This window comes from Hyperolius riggenbachi, chromosome 1 (genome assembly GCF_040937935.1).
Source record: "Hyperolius riggenbachi isolate aHypRig1 chromosome 1, aHypRig1.pri, whole genome shotgun sequence".
NCBI lineage: Eukaryota > Metazoa > Chordata > Amphibia > Anura > Hyperoliidae > Hyperolius > Hyperolius riggenbachi.
Window position 1 is genome coordinate 605,288,960 of NC_090646.1, and position 25,897 is coordinate 605,314,856.

General features: G+C 44.4%; 1 protein-coding gene across 1 annotated transcript in view; it reads left to right on the forward strand.

The window, feature by feature from the left end:
• Positions 1 to 20,685, forward strand: part of IPO11 (importin 11) — a 604,534-nt gene extending 583,849 nt beyond the window's left edge. The window contains exon 30 of the mRNA XM_068249671.1: positions 20,390 to 20,685. Within this exon, the coding sequence (XP_068105772.1) occupies positions 20,390 to 20,554 (165 nt within the window). The 3' untranslated portion in view covers positions 20,555 to 20,685. The remainder of the gene's footprint in view (positions 1 to 20,389) is intronic.
• The last annotated feature ends 5,212 nt before the right edge of the window (positions 20,686 to 25,897 follow it).

The following is a 25,897-nucleotide window of genomic DNA, read 5'->3' on the forward strand; positions in this document are numbered from 1 at the left end:
GTGCAAAACATTTGGAGACAGAGCTTTCTATCATGCTGCCCCTACCCTCTGGAACGCCCTTCCACACCCAGTAAAGACAGCCCCAACCCTGGAGTTATTCAAATCCAGACTGAAGAGCCACCGGTTTAGCCTGGCTTTTCCGGACTTATAGAATTCTTCTTCTGTACCATGATTTACCAATAAACCAATAATTGGTCTGAGCCATGCTTATGCGCTTTGAGTCATACGGGAGAAAAGCGCTTTACAAATGTTACTTGTTGTTGTTGTGTGTGAATAGGGTTAGGTTTAACTGTAGTAAAATATCAGTATCATATACCAATGTTTTACTATCTTATATATTATTAGCACTGCAAAAGAGTAGAATACTGTAGTTACCAATATTCTACTATTGACTATTTCGGGCCAAATTTCCTGTTCCCTTTTTGTATATACAGGTAGTCCCCGGTTAACGAACTAGATAGGGACTGTAATAATCCGAACATTTATATAGCGCTTTTCTCCTGTCGGACTCAAAGCGCTCAAGAGCTGCAGCCACTGGGACGCGCTCAGGAGGCCACCCTGCAGTGTTAGGGAGTCTTGCCTTGAACTCCTTACTGAATAGGTACTGACCCTAGCCAGGATTCGAACCCTGGTCCCCCATGTCAAAGGCAGTGCCCTTAACCAGTACTCTATTCAGCCACAGGCTGTAGGTTTGTTCTTAACCTGGATCTGTTCTTAAGTCAGAACATTGTGCCATCTCTGCCCCCTGTACCACCTCTGTGCCCCCCCCCCCCCCCCATGCCTCTAGTGCACCCCTCTTTGTCACCTCTGCCCTCTGTACCTGCTTATACAAGTTTAAAAGCCATTTTTCTTTTATTTTAAAAGCGATTTTCTCAAAAACTATAAGTCCAATTTCCGTTCGTGTCGGCGGGTCATTTGTAAGTCGGGCGTTCGTAATTCAGGGACTACCTGTATGCTTAAAATACACCTTGTACTACAAAATGTTTTCAGATAATTCTGCACACTGAATACACATATGGTCATTATCTCATCAATGCAGCTTCTGTGCTAGTGTAAAGAGCTAAGCTGCACTCTCATGCAGAACTAACACGCACTATCAGCCACTTTTAAAAGATTGGAATAAACTGTGAAAAGGCATTATTTTATTTATCAAGTAATAGCGGTGGTGGTGTTCTAATCAATATTCTGCTGATCGATATCAAATGGTGCTTGACAGTAAAACGATCTGTATTCGAGATTTTCAATGAAGGTAATATTGATAATAGTGCAAGGTCAGCCATACATCATAGTGCACGGTGGACTTTACTGTTAGCAGAAATTTAGTTAGTTAATTTTGCTTAAAGAGGCCCTGTAGTGACATACAGCATAGTAGAATGCAGTAAAGTATTCATGTTATCCCCTTTTATGGTCATTTTCCTGGTTTGATCATCAGAAACACTTCCTTTATGTATATATTGCTGTATATTGAATGTAACCCTCCCCTCCCAGTGATGTTTAACCTTGGCTGATTAGCTGTGTGGAATTCTCTCCCCCAGAGCGTTCTGGGAGATCAGGTATATTTTGTACTGGCAATTTTCACCAGTGTGTTTTCGTATTTGTGATTCCGTGTTTTGCTGGGTTTTCTGTTGGGATTTAGAATTTTCCTTTTGATTAATTAGGTCTTTATGCAATTTCTCAGAACACAATTTTCCCTTTCAAATAAGTGAAGTTTATTTAAAGGGAACCCAAGGCGAGAGTGGTATGGAGACTGCCATATTGATTTCCTTGTAAACAATGCCAGTTGCCTGGCAGTCCTGTTATTCTTCTGGCTTACGTAGTGTCTGAGTAAAAACCCTGGAACAAGCATATGGCTAATCTAGTAAAACCTGAGTCAGAGTACCTGATCTGCTGCATGCTTATTCTGGGTCCATGGCTAAAAGCTTTAGAGACACAGAATCAGCAGGACTGCCAGGCAACAGGTATTGTTTAAAAGGAATTAAATATGGCAGCCGCCATATAACTCTCACCTCGGGTTCCCTTTAGGGGATATATTGAACCATAGTGGGGATGGCTGAAAGGTTAGTACATTTTTGTTAGAGTATGGTATTTTTGCATGCATTCAGCCCATGCAATCTACTGTTTAAGATTTGATGATTGTTAAAACTTTATATTGTTTTTAAACACATGAGCCATTTCAGTGATATCATTATATAGATGGTGCGCACCCAATAGCCCATTTTCATCCCGCCAATACAGTTTCTGGTCAATTAGATTAGCTGTGATTGCAGCCTCATGTAGGCTCTGCGGTGATCATTTTTTCTTTTGTTTGTTTTTATAGTCCCAGGCTGTCCCTGTAGATACCTTAGTGAATTCATTGCAGCTGTGTTATACTAAACTATCCAGGATAACTAAAACCGTCTGTAGGCTCGGTTCAGATGGGCGTCTCAGGGCAGTGGTGGCGGCGGCTCATTAGCCAAGCAGAAAAGCATTTGCCAGCCTTTCGGCAGTGGTTACTGGTGTTTCGTCATTGCGTCGCGGTTTGAGCTCCCTAAGGGGACACGGAATGGGTGAATGAAAGCAGGTCGTTTTGGCGCGTGCACTGCACCACACTGCGCCTGACCTGGGCGCCACTATAGGCATTATGTTGTTATGTCTATGGACACACAAGGGTAATTCAGGGATCTGGACCGCAAATTACTTCCGAGTTGCTACAACTTGAATAAGGAATAGTCATTAACGCCGCCTGAAATTTGTACGGCAGCAGGGAGAGCCCTTATTTGCCTCGCCCTACGCCAAAAAGACCGGGCGCCAATGTTTGCGATACTGGATGTTACATGTAGCATCCAGCATGAGACAAGATGACGGGATCTACTGCAGCGTTTATGTTAACAGGAAAAGCCGGAACCGTCATTTAACCAACCACTTCCAATCATTGGAACGCAACAGCGGTTGATCCCTTTTAAATGATGTACTGCCTGCCAGAAATGACGCCATGTAGAAGCCCGTGTGAACCAGCCCTTAGGCACAGTTGCCACTTGCACAAAAAACGCAGTGACCGACATAATGATCTAATGTTAAAAATCGGGTCCGCTTCCATTTGTGTCCATTCAGTACATTTGCACTAAACCCAACACAAAAAGTCCTGACCTGCAGCGTTTTTTCCAGATAGCAAATGCATTTCCCATAAAAAATCTTTGTTGGAAACGCATCTGTTCCAAATGTGAAACGGGCGAGAAAATCTATCTGAGTGGACACTGAACTTTCGCCTTCAATCCGAATGGGCCATTTTCATCCGTCGCAAGTGAAAACCAAGCCATGGTCCACTATCTGTGAATGGTGACCTTTGAATGCAAATGGAATACAATGAAACCGATTGTGCTTGTGTTACTGAACCGGCAAACTCTAATCTTTCTTTATGTATTTTCCAATCAGGCATAAGTCAGACCAAACAAATGACTGTAGCTAAATATGTTTGGAATATGAATGCAACATATTGACATAGAAGCTCTTTGGTCACACTGGGGTTGTTTCTTTAATGAATCCTACCACTGTCTAATGATATTTTGCTAGAAAATAATCCATATTGTATCTGTGACCGGCCTAATAGACTTCTTAATGTTTAATTCTATGGTTATACCATCTCCCACTCTTAATGTTTAATTCTATGGTTATACCATCTCCCACTCAGAGGTATATTAATTAAACATATGTGAGTTTTCTCTGTTTTGTGATTATCGAAGTGCTGAAGGTCATTCTTGGCCCGCAGACACAGTGTCTAATGAAGAAATTTGCCTAGGCACGCTTATCTCGCGTGCATCGCATGCTGATGCACCCGCGCACTTTCCAGGGGATATTCCAAGCTGTCTCTGACACGCTTTTGAAGAATTATTAAGTTGACAATAAGAAACAATTGATTAAATAACGCCTAATTATTTTAATTAAATTAAATCCTCTGATGAAAATGGGAGTGCGGTGGCTTTACTCAGGCCGATATAACAGGCTTAGAGAAGCCTTTAGTTCATGGATTAAGTCGTGAGAAAGGGAGCCACAGAAATTAATGAGAGGAAGGCAGTTCTCTCGTCTGGGTACTCATAATGGCCACCTCCAGAAGCTCCAGACAGTTAATTTAGCATAGCTGCTGTATATCTACCCAAGGTGTGAGGACCATACCATAGTCTTCATGACTGTAGGTGGCATGATCCTGCCTAAACCGTTGTTTTTAAAGCCTATGTCACTTGAAAAAAAAAAAAAAAGGGAAGGTTGTGGGTCCTACAGAGCCTTCCCACCCCTCTCACGGTCCACTCGTTCCAGCAATGTAACGCCTGTTTGAATCTTCCACCGTGGGAGGCTTCCGGAGCCCGAGAGCTCCCAAAAGCAGGCGGCTCTGTAATGCGTATGCGTGAGTATGAGAGGGAGTATGCAGTACGGAGCAGACTTCCAAAGCCTTCCACAGCAGCACATGCGTAGTAATGCTGGCACGCGTCCATTAGTACGCATGCCCAGGCCCTGCGATGTGTGTCCTTGATTGCGCGCCTATAGGCGGTCACACTTTGTGACGTCACACACATGTGCAAAGCGTGCCTGGCCACAGTCGCGCAATCAAGGACACACACCGCCAGGCCTGGGCATGCGTACTAATGGACGCGTGCAGGCATGCGTACTACTGCGGGACATTCCGACCCTGAAGTAGTACAGGGCCAGCCTGCCCATAGCTATTATGAGGCTATAAGGCGTGCTGTACACAAACATCTCTAATATAGAAGTGATCATTACCAGCATAGCACTATTGAAGAGCTAATACTGAGGTTGAGGGAGGGACTCTAGTGGACGTCACCATGTCACTTCACACATGGGCCAGTGCCACATGGTACCAGGGCTCGCCATGACAACAGAGGAAACTAGGGTTCGCGCCGGTGGATAGGTAAGACTTTAAACAGTGCACACGGGCATGGAGGCGACACTTTAAACTTGGTGGACACTGGCTGGGGGGGTCCATTGGGTTTGTCGTGATATCGAATGCCGTTACCCCCGTGCACCTGATTGTCCTTCTATGACCAATTTTTTTTACAGCATGTCTGATCAATCCTTGCAATCCATCTCGGCCAGAAATCAACAGATCGATCGGGCAGCCATGTTGTGCCAAACAATTCTCTTCTGATTCAATAAAACTGTCAAATCGGAAGGTCGGTCAGGCTGCAATATCGAATGATGTATGGCCACCTTTAGGGCCCTTTCACACTGGCGAGGTACCGCAGCCTAATGAAACCCTATGGGTTGCGGTATGTTACGCCGGAGGTACCCAATCTAACCGTAGTGCAAAAATATGTTTCTGTGTGGGGTCCTCGGCGATCTACGTCGGCCCGGAAGTCATGTTAGTCTATTGCGACATGAGGTTCTAAAAAAGTTAATGTTGCGGCTGGCATGTGCGGAAGTGTATTTTTACGATATAAAACAGCATACCCGAAGCAGGAAGTGATCGCAAGCGCGCATCACTTCCTGCTTGGCTGGTAGCAAGACAGGAAACACCATTTACTAATGTGGTGTTCTCTGAAGGCCTGTTTTTGGCAATGCAGTGCTGAGGGAGCGCCACACCACAATGCTACCGCCAGTAAGTTTTCTGTCACGTTTGCCTTAAAAGTTGATTCATTTGACATCCAACAAATTAAGCACCTTCTACACGGATGAAAACAAACTGAGTGACTACACACAACTAGAAAACTATTTGTGTCTGGAATCAGGCTTTAAATGTACCAAATCAACCATTACATTGTAATTTAGTGTATTACATACATTACACCAGGCAGCCATGATCAGATAAACAAGCTAGCATACGCTGATTGGGTGTGCTTGTTTTCTGTTCCTTTGTACATTAAATAGTGTGTCAGTGACCTCTGTCACCTGGAGGCATACACAAGAAGATTGCTGTCTCTGCTGAGAATGTATGGCATGACCTTGCATTAAATAGTAAATGGCAGGGTGGTTCTGTGCCATGTATAGACTGAAACACTGAACATTCAGTGCACTACTCGCAATCCATAATATCGATCACGCTAATTGTCATGAGACACTGGTTTAAACTAATGAGTAAACGGCATGACTGACGCATGATATAGAATTGTAAATCTGCTAACCTCTGCTAAGGTCGTGAATGAAGCATTTTACAGCGTTTGATTAACAGCCTGCAAATCCCGTTATGCCATTCTGATTTGTTGAAATGATTGCATGTAGTCATATTAAAGCATATGGACAGTTTATAAAATTAATTTCACAACTCAAATTCAATATATATATATATATATATATATAATTTTTTTTTTTACCTCAAAATGCTTCTAATGACACCTATACCAGTCTGTACCCAACCGCCATATGAGTATCTAGTAGACTATGAGATAGGTCTTTTCTTTCAGAGAACTTAGCATTGGACTTGTGGAAGGCTTCCCTATCATTGGCTTCGGTCTGTAGGGACCAGGAGAACCAATTATATAAATATAATTATGTAAAGGTTATATTTTTTGTGAGAGGGTCAGGTGCTGGCATATATATTGGAATTTTTTTGTGATTTTCTAAAAAGGATCTTTAAGTGGCATTAAAGCATACCTGTAGTGACATGATGAGATAAGCATATACACATACGGTTCTGACCTTGCTAAGAAATTATCTAAAGTCCCTTTCTGGTTTTTTTTTTTTGTACCGCAAGTATTAGTATTATGCAAATTAGCTTGTCTGGGCTTGGGGACAGCTTGTCATATTCAGCCAGGTTTAAAGAGACTCTGAAGCCAGTTTAAAAACAGCTTTTTACCTTATATTTATCTGAGGCATGTTTGCCCCTGCTAAAACGCCGCTATCCCGCGGCAGAACGAGGGGTCTTTACCCCAAACTCGGGGAGCACTTCCTGTAGAGGTAGAGCTTACAGCAGTAGCTCTGCCTCTACACGCATCTATCAGCGCATATCTCCGCCTCTCCCCCGCCCCTCTCAGTCTTCCTTCACATAGAGGGGCGAGGAGAGGCGGAGATCCGCCGGCTGATAGACGCGCATGGAGGCAGAGCTACAGCCCAAAGCTCTGCCTCTGTAGGGCAGCAAAAACTACGACGAAGAAAGTAGTAAATTTTGCAGGGGGAATTTGGGTGGTAAAGACCCCTCTTTCTGCCGCGGCGTTTTAACAGGGGCAAACATGCCTCAGATAAATAAAAGGGAAAAAGCCATTTTTAAACTGGCTTCAGTGTTTTTTTTCCCCCGCCCCTCCTTGTGAAGGAAGACTGAGAGGGGCGGCGCTCAGCGCAGATTGACTACAGTAGAGGCAAAGCTACAGCGCTAAGCTCTGCCTCAACAAGGAAGCGATGCCTGAAATTTGCCCGGAGGATTTGGGGGGTCTAAACCCCTTGTTCTGCCGCAGGAATGCAGCGTTTTAGGTCTACTGATACTTCTTAACATACATGGAAGGTAAAAACAAGATTTCAGAATCTCTTTAAATACTAAACTAGCTGTATGCATGTTAAAATAAATGGCTGTATAATTAAACACTACAGGTGTGCTGAAAAGCAGCAGGTATGGGCGCATCCCTGACCTGCAAATAGGAAGTATTTGCCTGGTTCTTCCCATCTCCTGGAGTGATGCAATACGGTTTTGCTTTTTGTTTTTTTGAGGGGTGGGGGTTATTGTTTTCAGAGCATGAAGAAGGCACATCGTTCAGCTCGGTTAGTGAAGGAGAATTGCATAGGATCGCGCTTGTAGTGTGTGGGCCACTAGTCTGTTGGCTTTGAAGCAACCGTACTGTTGGTGATCGCCCAATAAAATCAATCCCTTAATCGCTCGGCAAAAAATCAAGTAATGTATAGATACCTTAAAGTGAACCCGAGGTGAGAGGGATATAGAGGCTGCTATATTTATTTCCTTTTAAACAGTACTATTTGCCTAGCAGCCCTGGTGGTCTATTAGGCTGCAGTAGTGTCTGAATCATACCAGAAACAAGCATGCAGCTAATCTTGTCACATCTGACAATAATGTCAGAAACACCTGATCTGCTGCATGCTTGTTTAGGGTTTAGGACTAAAAGTATTAGAGGCAGAGGATCAGCAGCATTGCCAGGCAACTGGTAGTAATTAAAAGGATATAAATATAGAAGCCTCCATATCCCTCTCATCTCAGGTTCACTTTAAGTGCATTAAGGCGCGTACACATGGTGTATTTAAGCAAATGATGGGCCCGTCAGACCCTCCCACGGGGTGGTCGTTCTGCCCATAGTAGGACGTGAGTACAAGCTGTCGACAGATTGATAAGACTGTTTTTGACGGATTCGCCAAGCGGATATTAGTCTACCGACAGCTTGTACTCACGTCCTACTGTAGGCAGAACGACCGCCCCGCGGGAGGCTCTGACGGGCCCGTAGTTTGCTAAAATATGGCATGTGTACGCGCCTTTACACCAGGTACAAGATCACTGTCTTTGTGTGTGATTGTTATATCTGAATATGTAATCAGAAGGCTTTACGCATCATGCAATTTGTTATACCATTTTAGTAAAACCTTTCACTAGTCTGGACAGCAGATAAGGAGTATACTGTGAGCAATTGTAGAGATCAAATCAAAGGTTAACATAAGTAGAAACTATTGAGGCTACTAGCCTTAGATAAGCTACTGAATCCATAAACATACCCATCACATATCAGGACCACTAGGGAGAGTTTGGCAAGGCCAGTGTCGTGTTTTACTAGAAAAGAGGCAAAAAAATAAAATAATGAAATTGTTATAGTCTCTGGAACGTCTTCTTGCTTGGTGAGCAGTGGCACTAGGTCTGGGACCCACTAGTAGCGCTTTGGTAGCGTCTTCTGATCCCCGGTGATCGTCAAAGCGCTACGCTAGTGGAACCCTATGAGGGTGGTTGCACTACAGCACTTGCGCTCGGCTATTGGGATCGGACTGCGGCATTTTTGGAGCAATACCAAAGCGATCGCATTAAAGATGATGTAGGACCAAATTGTGATCCTTTCAGGAATTGCAGTAAAATCGTGGACTTCTGCAATTTTGATCTGTTGCAAAGCACCACCACCATCCCAGGCCTAAAGGTAGCCATTGATTGATGTGTACCTAAAGTGATGTGTATGGTGAGCTAATATGGGTACATATAGTACCAGTCTTTACTTAGATCTGTGTTCTGTTTTTATTGCATGGGTGCCTTATCTATGCAGCTGGACTGCAGCAGCAACATCTCTCCTGAAAAGCAGTTAGAAGTCATAGAATGTTTCTGTGGCTGTGCAAACACTCCTGATAATAGGATAGTGCTCAAAGGTTCAATACGTCATCATCAGGTCTGAATCCACTGGCTGCAGGTTTGTTGCAGGTGTGTGACTCAAAAACTACTAAAGCCAAACGCTCAGCATAACACCTGGGCAATTGGCATTGTTCAAGTTTCCTTTAAACTGAAAATATGATTCAGGGACTCCAGTAAAGTCCAACCTACATTTCCGATCTTACTCAGAGGTACACACCTAGCCACTCACTCCGCTCTTCCAATGAACTTCGCCTACCCACCCCCCCACCCCCCACATCACCCATTCTCATGCACGCCTCCAGGACTTCTCAAGAGCTGCTACAACACTATGGAACTTCCTACCTCCACCTATTAGGGCAGCCCCCTCCTTCAATATCTTCAAGAAGGCCCTCAAAACTCACCTTTTCGCTCTGGCCTACCACCCCTCAGAAGTGCTCTAAACCCGCAGCTGAACTCTGGTCCCCTACCTTTCGTGTCCCTACCTCTCCCTCTTGTAAGCCTTTGGGCAGGGTCCTCCTCCTTTTGTGTCCTACCTGATCATACACCTCCATTACTGTGCACCCATGCTATGCATCTGAGTCAACTTGCCTAATCTCCATGCTCCATCCAGTGACTGACTAAGCATTACCTTGTACTGATACTGTGCTGCGTGACCTGGACTTTCTTGTATTCCTGTATTGTCATTTTGCTGTATGTCACCCTAAATATTGTCTGTAACCTAAATTAATGTCCGGCGCTGCGTAATATGTTGGCGCTTTATAAATACAATAAATACATCAATATTTAGGACTAATTCTACAGATAGTTATTCATCATACCCATTAATATTCACTTCAGATTTGCTCTGTCCATGTTTCATTATTTATATTCACCATTTCCAGTGTGTGTTTTAGTTTGAATTGTTTGGGTTTGTGGCAGGCAGGTATTTTTTTCTTTAGTTTTGCTAAAATATCAGTTAACCTCTGCAAAAAAAAAAAAAAAGAAATAGTGAAGATGTATTTATGTTGTGTAAAAAGGATAATAGCAGGAATACTGTATAATAGCTTATAAAGTGATGCAATACATGACTTTTCTCATCCTGCCGTCTATGTAAAAAAACTTGCAGCTAACACATTAGTTTAAATTGCCAAAAGGCATTTAATAAAACAGCTGGCAGGGGAAGAGCGATGGCTGGAGCTGCGTCCATTAGAAATATCCCTACGGATGTTATCTGTGCGAGGAAAATGTATGTGGAGTTTTCAGTCTTTCTTAGGCACCTGTCTAACTAGGCAAGCAGCTGAATGGATTATGTTGGTTTGCAGGATGTGGTAAACGGGAAAGATTCTTTATCTGCTAAATGGTGTGTGATATGAAGCCCTTTGTAGATTAAAAAGAAAGAATAATTGTATATTAACATTTTTCTTGTAAATAACCACTCATCAATACAGGTATATGCTTTGTCCCAATTTGCTTCTCAGTCACGCTGTGGGGGGAACAAATGCTGTACAGATATGTCTCTCGGTGCTGTTGGGGGGGGGGGGGTGGGTTACAGCATATGATGGTGCGGCTACTTGAGGGCAGGGTAAGGAGGGGGCAATGCGCTCAAGATTACCATAGTTTAAGACAGTGCTGGGACTAGGTTCTGCAGCACCGGAGGAGGAGATCGCGAGTCGCGCACCCCATAAATTGTGCCTGCCCCAGTATGGGTAGCAAAAGTGCATCTACTATTAGGAAGAACCACGCCCAGTTTAGATAGCCAGATGTACTCCCAGTGTTACGTAGGTTCCCACCCCAGGCCCACCTCCTGGCGCCCTCGTAGCCCTGCGCCCAGAGGCTGGAGCCTATCTAGCCTTGGTCCAGTCCTGGTTTAAAGTGAACCAGAGACGAAGCACCCTCATGTATTTTACCATATAAATCAGTGGGAACATTAGAGAAAACACCTACCCTGCTCTTTTTCATTTTTCACTGCCCAGCTTGCTTGTTATCAGCCCTGATAAAATCCCCCACTGAGCATTCAGTCTGGCTTTGCTCAGTAATCATTATAGCTGAATCATTATAGCAGAGCCAGAAGGGGGCAGGCTTGGGCTTGAAAAAACATCAGAGAAGACAGACTCAGCTATAATGATTCCTGAGCAAAGCCAGACTGAATGCTCAGTTGGGGATTTTATCAGGGCTGCTAACAAGCAGGCTGAGCAGAGAAGGATGAAGCAGAGAGCAGGATAGGTGTTTTCTCTAATGTTTCCACTGATATACTGTATATGGCGAAGTATATGAGGGTGCCTCGTCTCTGGTTCACTTTAAGGCCCCTTTCCCGTTTTCCCATTTGCGCACTGCGTGCAATGCAGGTGGCCCAACGCACACTACTTGAATTTTATGCAATCCTTCCCAATGTGGTTGTATAGACTATTCTCTAGCTTTTTTTACTAACTTATTAACCACCGACCACTTGAACTCATTGAAATGGGTAAAATGGGTAGGTTTATTTACAAATGAATAAATGTACAAGTTATGGCATATTAAATATTAAGAGCTAGCTAAGGCAATAGGGAAAATTGCACCTCTGTGTTAATAAATAACATCCTTTGTACACACCAAATTAATAGTGGTAGATCATCTTTGAAGTCAGATCCTTGGGATCATCATTTTTAGCTGCACAGAAGAAAACTGCCCAGGCATTTTCCCCTGATGCTGTGCAAAGCATGATGGGATTTCTGATGTTGTTGTTCTCCTTTTGTTGTTCTGGAGCAAATTTGTTTTTTGTTTTTAATTTGAGATTTGAACCCTAGCGCTCGCAGCTGGGAGGGGTGATCAGGGCACAGGACAGTTGGAACTGTGTCTTCTGCTTCCTGCCTCCTCCTTTCAACCAAAAAGATGGCTGCCCCCATGAAAAAGATGGCTGATTCCATTAAATCACCAACATTTGCCTGTTCTTTTAAAACAGGGTGGGTAAGAGATGACCTATCTATTTTAATTAACATAACTAATGTAACTTAGTGACAGTATGTTTGTTTAGGCTGAAGTTCCCCTTTAAATGAGAAATAATTGCCTTGGGGGGGAATTGTGATAAAAAAAAAAAAAAAGTGTTTGTACTGCTTTAAAAAAGGCTTTGATATATTTCAAAGTAACCTCAATAAAGCCTCTTTTATTTCATTATACATGAAGCCCTGCGGTTCTCCATACCCCACCTGTTTATACAGGATAATAATGCCATGATGCCGACTGACCCTCATTTATATTTACCAACCAACAAAGGAAATCTGTCCCTGTTGTTTCTTATAGTGAATATTTTATCTCCTTTCCTAGAAAGTGGCGCCCGATGAAGTGGTATGTGTAGCGATATGCTGCGGCCGCCCCATCTTACTTCAAAGCAGGATCCCCTCGCAGCCAAGTGCTCTTCAAGAGATAAGGGGTCCTATTTATCTTTCTCAGCCATGATAGATAAAAGCACAGATGGAGAAAATAGAGTTTATGGATCACTAATAACCGTCTGTCTCAGATCAGTATTTGGAGGGTCCGCCGTGGAATTTTACATTGCAGGCTTCTTCCATGCAGCACGTTGGGTAAATTGATCGTCGATATATACAAATACAGATGGCTCAAAATAGATCACAGAGGTAGGTTTGTAAGTTTCCATATTGTGTCCTTTCATAAGGATTGTAATGCTAAAGTAGAACTCATGGGGAGCGTTTGTATTGTATAGAAGCATTTCATCCTATAATGAGGGAAGATGCATCTCACCCATTGCCTTTTATATAAACAGAGCAGCCTACCTAGGATCCACACGCTGCAATGACTGCTGTGTACGCTCACGTATTGTGGCCGCAACAGTCGTACTACAAAGTCATATTTCCTTGTAGATGCAGCTTCTCAGCAGCCAGGAGCGCAAATTCATGTTGACAGCTGACAGATGTCAGTCATAGAGAGTAGAAGACGCAAAACGCGTAGCTCAGATAGCACCGTGGTGAGCTTTTTAATCTTGTGCCGTCACCTTTTTAAATTGGTTATAAACATGAACTGATGGCTGTCTGATATGGACGGAAATGTCATAACTATAAGCGTCAGAGTGTGTCGGGACCAATTATTGGTACATGAAATTATTAGTGGTGTTGGGAAGAAGGTGGGGTGGATAATGCTAAGTTCTAGATCAGTGTTGCTACGGTGCCCAAAGACAAAAGACCAGGAACCACTTCTGCAGTAGTTGAAGACTGGACACAGGAATGTATACGAATGAAACCAGTGAACATACACCAACAAGACCACCAATCTTCACTACAGAAAAATCCCCGTTATCCGGAACTCAGGCAACCGGAAGTCTCAACCAACCGGCATGCCTGAGGGGATAATGGGAGACAGTGCTTTGGGAGGTTTTCACGGCATAAAATACTTACCAAGCAGCCTCTTCTACCCTTCTAGTAGCTCCTAGTGACTCCTAGTGACTTTCCGGCGTCTGCACACAGCTCCCGACGTAAATTAAGTAAAAAAATGTTTGGTATTTTGTGATATTTTACCGAAAATCGGAATTGTGATGAAAAATAGGGGGCATATTAGCACATAATTTATTCACATAATTTACCAATCAGTTTAACCTCCCTGGCGGTCAATTAAAACCGCCAGGGGGCAGCGCAGCACTTTCCGCCGGCGATCAGCGGAAGCAGTAAATCCGTTCAGAACGGAATTTTCTGCTGGGCTTCCCCGGTCGCCATGGCAACGGTCGTCATTGGCATCATCGGTGTCGTGACGTCATCGGGAGTCCCGATCCACCCCTCAGCGCTGCCTGGCGCTGATAGGCCAGGCTGCACAAGGGGTCTAGGGGGGCAGCGCGGCGGATAGCAGCGAATTGACGCGGAGCGGCGGCGATCGGGAAGTACACGCAGCTAGCAAAGTGCTAGCTGCGTGTACAAAAAAAAAATTATGCAAATCGGTCCAGCAAGGCCTGAGAAATCCTCCTGTGCGCATAGCCCGACCTGAGGTCGGGCTTACCGCCAGGGAGGTTAAAGGGCAACTGTAACAAGAAGGATACGGAGGCTGCCATTTTTATATCATTTTAAGCAATACCAGTTGCATGACTCTCCTGCTGATCCTCTGCCTCTATTACTTTTAGCCATAGACCCTGAACAAGCATGCAGCAGATCAAGTGTTTCTGACATTGTCACATCTGACCAGATTATCTGCATGCTTGTTTCTGGTGTTATTCAGACACTACTGCAGCCAAATAGATCAGCAGTGCTGTCAGGCAACTGGTATTGATTAAAAGGAAATAAATATGGCAGCCTCAATACACTTCTCACTACAGTAGTCCTTTAAGACCTGCCTGTACCTGGCGGTAAAGTCAATTTGTATGCACTTTGCAGTTTTTAGTGGTGTATTTTACCGACAAAAAACTATTTACCGCACATAGCTACCAGAATTAAGGCATATTCATATTGATAAAGCACTGGCATCTTCTGCAATGCTTTACAGAGGACACCAAATTCATGTCACTGACTGTCCCTGATTGGAGAGCAGAATCTAATGTACAGATAGCAGTGCCTCATAGTGGTTGCTATTTTCAAATATTGTATACAGGTAGTCCCCAACTTACGAACGACCTGCCGATACGAACGGAATGGATTCTGTGTTTCCATGGGAACAAGTCAAAAAAATAATTTTTCAAATTGGACTTGTAGTTTTTGAGAAAATCGATTTAAAAAAATTCAAAGAAAAAATGGCTTTTAACCTCCCTGGCGTTCTATTAAAATCGCCAGGGAGGCTGCGGGAGGGTTTTTTTTAAATTAAAAAAAAACTATTTCATGCAGCCAACTGAAAGTTGGCTGCATGAAAGCCCACTAGAGGGCGCTCCGGAAGCGTACTTTCGATCGCCTCCGGCAATCGAAAGTAACAAGATAGGCCGCAATGAGCGGCCTATCTTGTTTCGCTTTCCTCGTCGCCATGGCGACGAGCGGAGTGACGTCATGGACGTCAGTCGACGTCCTGACGTCAGAGCCGCCCGATCCAGCCCCTAGCGCCGGCCGGAACTGTTTGTTCCGGCTGCACTGGGCTCGGGCGGCTGGGGGGACCCTCTTTCGCCGCTGCACGCGGCGGATCGCTGCGGAGCGGCGGCGATCGGGCAGCACACGCGGCTGGCAAAGTGCCGGCTGCGTGTGCTGCTTTTTTCAGATTGAAAATCGGCCCAGCAGGGCCTGAGCGGCGACCTCCGGCGGCATACCCCGAGCTCAGCTCGGGATTACCGCCAAGGGGGTTAAACTTGTATAAGCAGGTACAGAGGGCAGAGGTGACACAGAGGGAGACACTGGAGGCATGGGGGGGGGGGGGCACAGAGGAGGTACGGGGGACAGAGCTGGCACAATGTTCCGACTTAAGAACAGATTCAGGTTAAGAACGAACCCACAGTCCCTATCTCGTTCGTTAACATGGGACTACTTGTATTATCATATCAAAGCTTAATTATCAAGGAATGCTAAACAGTAACATCACTGTCCATAGGGGGCCTGAACTGTGCATAATGTAGCCCACATTTTGTAGTAATTGCGGTTAATCCTTGAATAAGCTGTTAATGCAGCCAGTTGATGCCGGACCACTTGTGTTATTGGACTGGACGTGACTCTGAATACATGGATGCGTTTCTTACTTTCCTGGTTTAAATATTATTTAATATTCTCTCTTAATTAGTTGAAAACTATAATTATAAATAATAAAACTGAACTAAGATATTTAACAGAATGCCTCAGCGGATGTGAGATTTTTTCATAGAATTGGCATCACTTTCCATCCCCTTTGAGGCCGGTTTTGCACTTGTTTTTTGCTTTGCGGTGGGATGCAATGCCTCTGCCGCTTTGCAACATAATGCAAAAAACTTCACTCATATGACCATGCGGCAGAATGCGCCAACAAGGTCATATGCATAGCACCTCCCCCTGCTCAGTGACATACTTCCTGCTGGGCAGGAAGTTCTCCTCTGGGATCTCCTCTGGGATTGGTCCCCGCATGTGCACCGTGACACACCACCCTCCGTTGTTTACACTTACTGCGTCACTCATAGACTTCTGAGAGAGCCTAAGCGCTTTGAGTCCTATGGGAGAAAAGCGCTATAGAAATGTTATTATTTTCCCAAGCACCGTGCGTTAAGTGTGGTGCTTGTGGTAACACGCAGCTGCCCTTGCTTCAGATCAGATACTTCCAGTGCCAGCAACGGACTGCAATAGCTGTGAAAGACCCTATAGGCTTTCATTGCTTTTGTGGCCCCTTGCGGTAAAATAGGATAATGCAACACAGGTTTTGACTCCTAGTGTAAAGGGGGCCTAAAGAGAACTCGAAGTGAACCTAGGGTCAAAAGTCAAATACTTGCCCAAGGAGAGGGAGGCCTCTGTATCCTCCAGAGGCTTCACACGCTGTCCTCTAGACCAGTGTTCCCCAACCCTGTCCTCAAGGCCCACCAACAGTGCTTGTTTTGTGGAAATCCACACAGGTAGTGAATCAGCTCTACTGAGACACTTATTACCTCACCTGGGCTTGTTTGTGGTTTTCTGCAAAACATGTACTGGTGGTGGGCCTTGAGGACAGGGTTGGGGAACTCTGTTGTAGACCTTCGCCGCTCCTGCACATTGTGACCACACCCCTCTTTATGCACAGTCACATTCGTGCTGCACTTGACCGAGCATAGCCACACCTATGGAGTAGCACTAAATGACAGTGGTGACCGTAGGGTTACTCTCACTAATATGTAATTAGAGATTGTAAAACTCTGTTTGGCTGCTGAGATAAACATGTGCAGGGAACTAATAAAAAGTCCCATTGTTCAAGATGTATCTGTATGGGAGCTGGATAATAAGGGAGCATGGAAATAAACTACCCTCATGTGCTTGACTTTAAAGACTACCTCCAGTATAAAAAGACAGGGCTTCTCATGACAGGGTTAAATACTTACCTTATATGGCATAATCAGGACTCTGCTCCCCTCCTCAGGAATGCAGTTGTGGCCATGTTTACAAAGTCTGCCAAAGCTCTTTGGAAACCTCTGCCCATGTTGCCCTAGACCTCACCCCTGACTCAGCAGCCACCAATTAAGACATGCTGAGCTTGGGGAGGGGCAGCTACAACGCAGATGGGATTGGCTAGAGCATCTGCAGAAATCAAAAAAATAATTGAATTCTGCCGTACCAGGTAAGGTTTTAAAGGGAACACAATCTCCACCTTGGTGCTCAGATTCGTAGGGTCAGGAGACTCGTAACATGTAGTGTGTCTTGCTCAATAAACCACAAACGCAAGTTTGAAGCCTGTGGAGTGCCTTTTTCTATGTTGAAGGTTTTAAAGGGAACCTTAACTGGGGGGCTGGAGGAAGTCCCAGGAAAGTTCAGAAATGATTTTGTTTAATTCAGTACAGGTTCCCTTTAACCATGAGAACCCGCTCCCCTCAGTCCTGTAACACTGTCCTTTTAAAGAAAATCTGTAATGAAAAAAAACTCCCCTGGGGGGTACTCACCTCGGGTGGGGGAAGCCTCCGGATCCTATTGAGGCTTCCCCGAATTCCTCGGTCCCACGGCAGCGATGTAAATATTTACAGCAAAGAGAAGTATTCCGCTACACCAAGGCTGGGTTAAAAGCCATATCTTCAACTTTATTGACACATCAGTAGACACAGACAAGGCTGACGCGTATCGGAGCTCTAAAAGGCTCCTTAATCATAGCCAGCATGTACAAAAACTGCACAGGTTTAAATAGTAAGGTGCCCACCCACGAGGGGTGTGGCTACCTCTCTTAAAGGGACATAAACAATTTAAACATATAAACAGTATATAAAATCTGATAAAAAACCCAAAGATGACATGGTTAGGCATCAAAGTCAAGTATACAATAAGCATAAATTCCTCAAACCGTGCTATGCAGAACTTATGATATATAGTTTGTAACCTAGGATGCATAGGAAGATGCATAGAGGTGAGGACGTTAGTGAGAAAATGGAAGGGAAGAAGGGAGGAGGAAAGAGGGGAGGAAGAAAACCTGGGTTAAATTCTTGATGATTAGGTTCTTACATCATAAATTAGGCCGATATCCATTTTAAGGTTCAACCCTGTGGGCAGACGTGTGCCCAGTCTCCATATCCAAAATGCCTCACGTTTAAAGGGACTCCGAGCAGTGCAGAAACTATGGAAAGATGCATATCATTTTAAAGCTCTCTTTCTCCTCTTTCCAATGATATATAAACCACCACCCTACGCATTTTAGTTTTCGCTATTTTCGCGATTGAAATTGCCGCGGCCGCGATTTCAATCGCGAAAATAGAGAAAACTAAAAGGCATAGGACGACGATTTAGGGGTCGCCATAAAGAGGAGAAAGAGAGCTTTAAAATGATATCCATCTTTCCATAGTTACATTGTATTACACAGGACGACTTTTTCTGCTGAATGGAGCTGCTGACACAGGGGAAAGTGTCGTCCTGTGTAATACAAGTAACTGCAAAGATGGATATCATTTTAAAGCTCTCTTTCTCCTCTTTCTGGCGACACCTAAATCGTCGCCCTACGCCTTTTAGTTTTCTCTATTTTCGCGATTGAAATCGCGGTCGCTGCAATTTCAATCGCGAAAATAGCGAAAACTAAAAGGCGTATGGTGGCGGTTTATATATCATTGGAAAGAGGAGAAAGAGAGCTTTAAAATGATATGTATCTTTCCATAGTTTTTGCACTGCTCGGAGTCCCTTTAAGTAGTAATCTGCGTAGATCACCCCCTCTAGGTGAGAGTGCCACTCTCTCTATGCCCTGAAATGTGAAACCGGTCATGATACCTTGGTGTTCTCTCAGAAAATGCTTAGAGACACTGGAAATCTGGGTAACATATGATTCATTTCTCAGACATCTGCCAGCTCCATTATAATGCTCCGAGATGCGTTGTCTCAGAGGACGGGTGGTACACCTCACGTACTGTAGACCACAAGCTGTGCAGGTGATAAGATACACAATATTGCTAGAATTACAGTTAATATACTGTTTTATTTCAAATTTCTCTCCTTTAGAGATGGAAAAAATTTCCCGCGTCTGGTTGTGGACACGACAGTACCTGCAGGTGTACCATACCCGCATCTGTAGGAACCCTTACAAGACAGCCAGGTAGGAGTTGGTCTGGGAGAGCTGGAGAAAAGACTCGGGGAGAGGCGGGACCCCAAAGTAGGGGCACGGCGCGCTGAAAAAGCGCATCCTTCCTTCAGGATCATGCGGAGCTTGGGGTCTGAATGTAAGACAGGCAAATACTTTTTCACAATATTGACAATCTTATTGTACTCCAAACTATATGGAGTTGAAAAGGTCAATTTTCTCTTTTGCCTAGTCTCATATCTTACACCCGTGCCCAGCAGGTCCTGTCGGTTTTTTAATAATACTCGCTGTCTAGCTTGCTTAATTGATTGGTAATTATAGCCCTGCTCCCGGAGTCTCCTCTCCACCAGGTCCAGTTCCTGGCCCAGCATATCCGGGTCAGAGCAATTGCGTATTTACCTTTTGGCTCCAGCGCAGGCGCGGTATCTGCTCTTCCCACGGAGGCCTGCGCAGTAGAGCGGACCCGACGGAGGTCGGCTATTTTCGCCTATCTCCGTCAGAAGAGCCGCAACAGCGCCCCCGCTGGAGCCTGAAAAGGTAAATATTGCACAGGCTGTCGGATTTGTCGCCTGTGCGTTCCGGGGGCTGCAGTGAGACCGACGTGGGACACAGGAGGACGGGGGAAGCCTCAATAGGGTCCAGAGGCTTCCCCCTTCTGAGGTGAGTACCCCCCAGGGGAACTCTTTTTCAGTACAGGTTTTCTTTAAAGCACTATTGAAAGATTTTAACCTTTAATTACAAAATAAGACTATGGGGTTCCAGGAAAGTCCTATTTAGGATTAATCTGATCAGATCTGTTTTTTTTTCTCACTTCAGGTTTTCCTTAAAGTCCTGCATCATTTAAGCATGTTCCATTTCTGGAGCTTTATAGTTTAAAGATGTTTTAATAACCGGAATGGAAAAATAATCCTTTTCTTTATCTTTGTTTACCGTTTTCTTATGCCACAGATTAGTCTGTGCAGCGGTGAAGAGCAGCCTGCCTGCGCTCATTGCTGTGGAGGAAATGAAGGTCTATCAGCTCACATTGTAATGCATCTCTCCCCCTCTCTCCCCCGTCTCCTCCATTCACAGATTGCTCTGAGGGACCCGGTACACGCAGTGTCACTACAGCAGTTTGTCTACGAGAAGCTAAAAGCACAGCAGGAACTACTGGGGGATGAAGGATTCCGGTCGCTCATGGAAACCGTAGACACGGAGATCGTCAACCAGCTGCAAGAATTCTTACGGGGGTTCTGAAATTATGTAAACAAAATTTGTTTAAAATAGATTCTTGAAAAGAAACATATTTCCTTTGAAGAAAAAAAAATTTTTTGCAAACAGATTGTATTGGTTTGATGAAATGTTGGAATAAAATATGTTTCTGTAAACCGCTTGCCGCCAGAATTATTGACATCTTGGATTTGAATGTTTAATATGAAAAAAAAAATACTTTGCTCTTTTTTACTCACTATTTTTGTCTTTTTGTAATACTTCTTTTTTTTTTTTTGCTGTTTGCAAACAGATTTAGTGTTATAAAATAGATGAGTGGAAATAACTGAAAACACAGTTTGTGGATGTTTATTTGATTTGTTGGGGGGGGTATTTCACCAATTCCCAAATCACCCATATGAAAAAATACTATCACTAGCTGATTGGCTAGAACAGTGCTGTCCAACTAATGACCCACAGGCCGTTGGCTCCGCACCGTGCAGGTCTTTTCCCCCTCCAAGGTCCCGGTAGGCACAGCAGCAGCGGAGTGATCCTAGCCCATCTTAGGCTGTTTAGAATGAGTCCCTAGATGATGCAGAGTGATGCACACTCCAACCACATCACCTGGAACACATTACTGGCCAGCTCAGTGTGGGGCCGGAGATTTGCAACCCTGAAGAGCGGAGATCGGTGCTGAAGCAATCAGCACCCAGGTAAGTTCAGTATTTTCATTTTTCAGGTGCCTGACTGACACCAGGTGTATTGGGAGAACTGCAATACTCTTCTTGATAAAGGGGAAGACTGCCTGGTGTTTTGTTAGGGATTCTACCAGGGCCGCAACACACACAATTGCTCACTACCAGTTCAAGCAATTTCCTACCTTTATCTGGTCAGCAGGCGCCATCAGGTGTAGGATCATACACCCTTTTCCTGCCATACCAAATCTAGCAGGAATTGCATAAATTAGCATTCAGGTGGGAGGTTTCGGTTGGACGTAATCGTTGATTACATATTTTACAGGGACACCCCGTGTGGGCACATCTCCCACACGGTCCCCTCCCTAACCACTCACCTGTCAACCGCATCCTGGAAGCTGCAAAAAAGAAATTTAAAATCACAAACACTGGTTCGCACGACAGCCTGGGGCCCCTGTTGTAGAAATATGCCAGATCATGTGTATTTTGTGTAAAAATCAATGCTAGATTATGCATATTTTGTGGAAAACCACTGCCAGAGAATGGGTACTTTTTGGAGGGGGGACACTGTCAGATAATGTTTATTTTATCCCATTATTGGTAAAGCAGGAACACTGTTTATTGAAGTTGGCCCTCCACCATTTGGTCCGAAAAAAATTAGGCCCTCCATGCCGATGGAGTTGGACAGCACTGGGCTAAAAGTTAGGCAAACCATCAGCAAACACTAGCCAAATGGCTTCTGCGCTTTTACTTACCACCAGCCAATCAGCCCGCTGCAATGCATCTTCGAAGATGTAGTCCATGGATCCAGGAACTCCTCTGTACACACTTACACAGACTACATATCCCTGCATGCATTGCGGTGTGCGCATGCACACAAATTGCCCCAAACCTTCATAATGTGGTACAGCTGTGGTCAGACCATGGAGAATATGATGGCTCCCATGGCCAGAGGAGCAGCACCACTTAGGTATACCGTTGTTTTTGTTTTTTTTTAATATTCCAGGTGCACAGTTCACTATAATTTCTGACCACAACCTTGCGCTCTGATGTACGCCATTTTTGGCCAGAGGAGCAGAACCGCTTAGGTAAGTAATTACACTGAACCCAACCAGTGCCCCTCCAACAGCACACTCTTATCAGGAACCTACCTTATGAGAAGGTTTGTTTTAAATTAAAATTAGTCTAGGAGCTGGGCATCCTCATGCTGTTATTGCTTGATGGTGCTGCTGGTCTCCTTGGTTCTAGAACAGGGATGTCAAACCGGTCCTTCAAAGTTCTCACATATTTTTTAAAACAGCTCAAATTAATTGATGGGTCTGAATCAGGAAAGGTGTGGTCCATCAGGTAGAACACATTCCTCTCTTTCTCAGTCCATCCTAAACACTGGCATGGATCTGGCCCTCCAGGCCTGGAGTTCGACACCTGCGTTCTAGAATTTAGAAATATTTGAGATGTAGCTGGATGTGACTTGCCACTTAGAAAAATCACTTCCAGGGAAATTTGGAATATCCCAATAATAATTCAGTAATTAATAATCAAGCATGCTAATTACTTTCATTGTATTCTTACAGAGCTGAAGGACTGCTGTGATTTAGTACAGTGCTCGGTCAATAGTCTTCTGTCAAAGTGTTGTTTCAAAACAATGCTGGGATTCTCACACTTAAAGAGCGAACAAAAATTGCTACTTTTACCTGCTAGTTTGCTTTAGTAGTCTCATTAGATGTAAACCGCTGCATCCCCGCCACAAAACGAGGGCTTTAGACTCCCCAAATCCCGGGGCAAACATCCACGACCATCTTGGTCGTGGATTGTGCTGCCCTGAGTGGCAGAGCTTTCTGCTGTAGCTCTGCCTCTCCTGACGTGAATCGCCATGCGGATCTCCGCCTCTCCCCCGCCCCTCCCTATGAAGGAAGAGTGAGAGGCAGCGATTGACATCAGTAGAGGCAGAGCTGCAGCTGAAAGCTCTGCCTCTTTCAGGAAGCTGCGGCCGGATTGCCCCCCCCCCCCCCCCCCCCCCCGGTGATTTGGTGGGTCTAAATCCCTCATTTTGCGGTGGTTTACATCTAATTACACTACTGAAGCGAACTAGCAGGTAAAAGCAGCAATTTTTGTTCGCTTCAGTCTCTCTTTAATGGGCTGCAGACCACATAATAGTTTCAAAAGCTCACTGTTACTTTACAGGCAAATTCCTAAGCCGACAGGAGAGCAGCCAATCTGTGCAGAGATGGTTTTCCTTCTGGAAGGTTATCCTTTCTCAATAGAGTACCTGAAACAAGCATGTGGCAAATCTTGTCAGACTTCAGTCAAACATCTGATCTGCATGCTTGTTCAGGGTCTAATGCTACAAGTATTAGAGGCAGAGCATCCGTGGGAAAGCCAGGCAAGCTGCATTGTTTAAAAGGAAATAAATATAGCGACCTCCATATGCCTCTCACTTCAAGGTCTGTTTAACCATAGTTATTTGAAAGAGAAAGCTTTAGCTGCCTACATAAACCATTTATCTGTTAATTGCGAGCTCCATGTGTCAGTAGCCCCATATCAGTTACTTGGTTTACCGTGGCTGCAGTTACAAGACAAGACAAATAACATTTATATTGCGCTTTTCTCCTGGCGGACGCAAAGCACCAGAGCTGCAGCCACTCGGACGCGCTCTATAGGCAGTAGCAGTGTTAGGGAGTCTTGCCCAAGGTCTACTGAATTAGTGCTGGCTTACTGAACAGGCAGAGCCGAGATTCGAACCCTGGTCTCCTGTGTCGGAGGCAGAGCCCTTAACCCAAGTTAATACTTTATGACACAATTTATTGATTATTGTATTCATTTGGCAGCTCTCTAAAGTAAACACAATGCTGTGGCGGCCATTAATTTCAGAGGTACTTCTATTAAAGTTTTGGTTTAAAGTCAAGCACGTTGAAAGTACAGAAGAAAGTCCTGTCAAAAGTCCTCTCTACAAAGCAGAAGGATTGTTTGTTGTTCTTCAGTGAAATGTTCAAACATCTCTTGGATATGTAAGTTTAATAGTAAATCAGATTCTAGAAGGAGGTTTGACTCTGGCAATGGAAATGCATTGTTTTCACATGCCAATCTTTCATCCTCTGGTTAATGGTGGGAATAGTGGGTTTGTGCTGCTGGGGTCAGTGTAGGGAGAAGCTACATGAGACTTCTTCCTCTCACTCCATGCTGAGCCTAGAGTGTCTTTTCCTCTCCTTTACATTTGACTACAGTTTGGTTTTTAAGTTGCTTCAGAGATGATATTTCCACTGTTCCTGACAGCGATATTACGTGCAATTATTGGGAGGGAGAGGGCTCCCTAAGAGGCAATACAATATTTAAAAACCTTTTAAAATGGTAAGAGATTGCTTACCTCAATGACGAACTAAGAATTAGAAAAATAGTTTGTTGAACATTTTAACCACTTTCTACGATTGTGGCAGTAGATCTGTGCCCTGCAGGACAATGGGATGCAAAAGTTTTTGCAACCTTGTTAATTGTCATGATTTTTCTGTATAAATCATTGGTTGTTTTACGATAAAAAATGTCAGTCAAATATATCATATAGGAGACACACACAGTGATATTTGAGAAGTGAAATTAAGTTTATTGGATTTACAGAAAGTGCACAATAATTGTTTAACTAAAATTAGGCAGGTGCATACATTTGTGCACTGTTTTCATTTGTTTGATTCCAAAACTTATTATTGGAACTCAAATTGGCTTGGTAAGCTCAGTGACCCCTGACCTACTTACACAGGTAAATCCAATTATGAGAAAGAGTATTTAAAGAGACTCTGTAACTTCAAAAACATCCCCTGGGGGGTACTCACCTCGGGTGGGGGAAGTCTCTGGATCCTAATGATGCTTCCCACGCCGTCCTCTGTCCCACGGGGGTCTCGCTGCAGCCCTCCGAACAGCCGGCGACAGACCCGACTGTAAAATCAATATTTACCTTTGCTGGCTCCAGCAGGGGCGCTGTGGCTGCTTTCCGCTCCAAACTACACGGAAATACCCGATCTCAGTCGGGTCCACTCTACTGCGCAGGCGCCGGAAACTTGCGCCTGCGCAGTAGAGCAGACCCGACGGCGATCGGGTATTTCCGTGTAGTTCGGAGCCGACAGCCATCAAAGCGCCTGCGCAGGAGCCGGGAAGGTAAATAATGACGTCATCTTGTACGGAGGGCTGCAGCGAGACCCCCGTGGGACAGAGGACGGCGTGGGAAGCCTCATTAGGATCCGGAGGATTCCCCCACCCGAGGTGAGTACCCCCCAGGGGATCTTTTGATGTTACAGATCCTCTTTAAGGGGGGCAACTGTAATTTTCGCTCCTCTTTTAATTTTCTCTTAAGAGTAGCAACATGGGGGTCTCAAAACATCTCTCAAATTACCTGGAGGCGAAGGTTGTTCACCATCATAGTTTAGGGGAAGGATACAGAACGCTGCCTCAGAGATTTCAGCTGTTTCCACAGTTAGGAACATGATATATTTAACTGACATTTTTTATCGTACCAAGGAACGATTTATACAGGCAAATCATGACAATTAACAAGGTTTCAAAAACTTTTGCATCCCACTGTGTATACTTGTCTGCTGCTCCCATACGGACTCTCATCGCCGCCCATTAGTAGACAGCTCAGTGAATTCACTGATCTAAGTGCCTCCATCAATGAGATGCCAGTGGTCATTGACTAAAGTGAATGTAA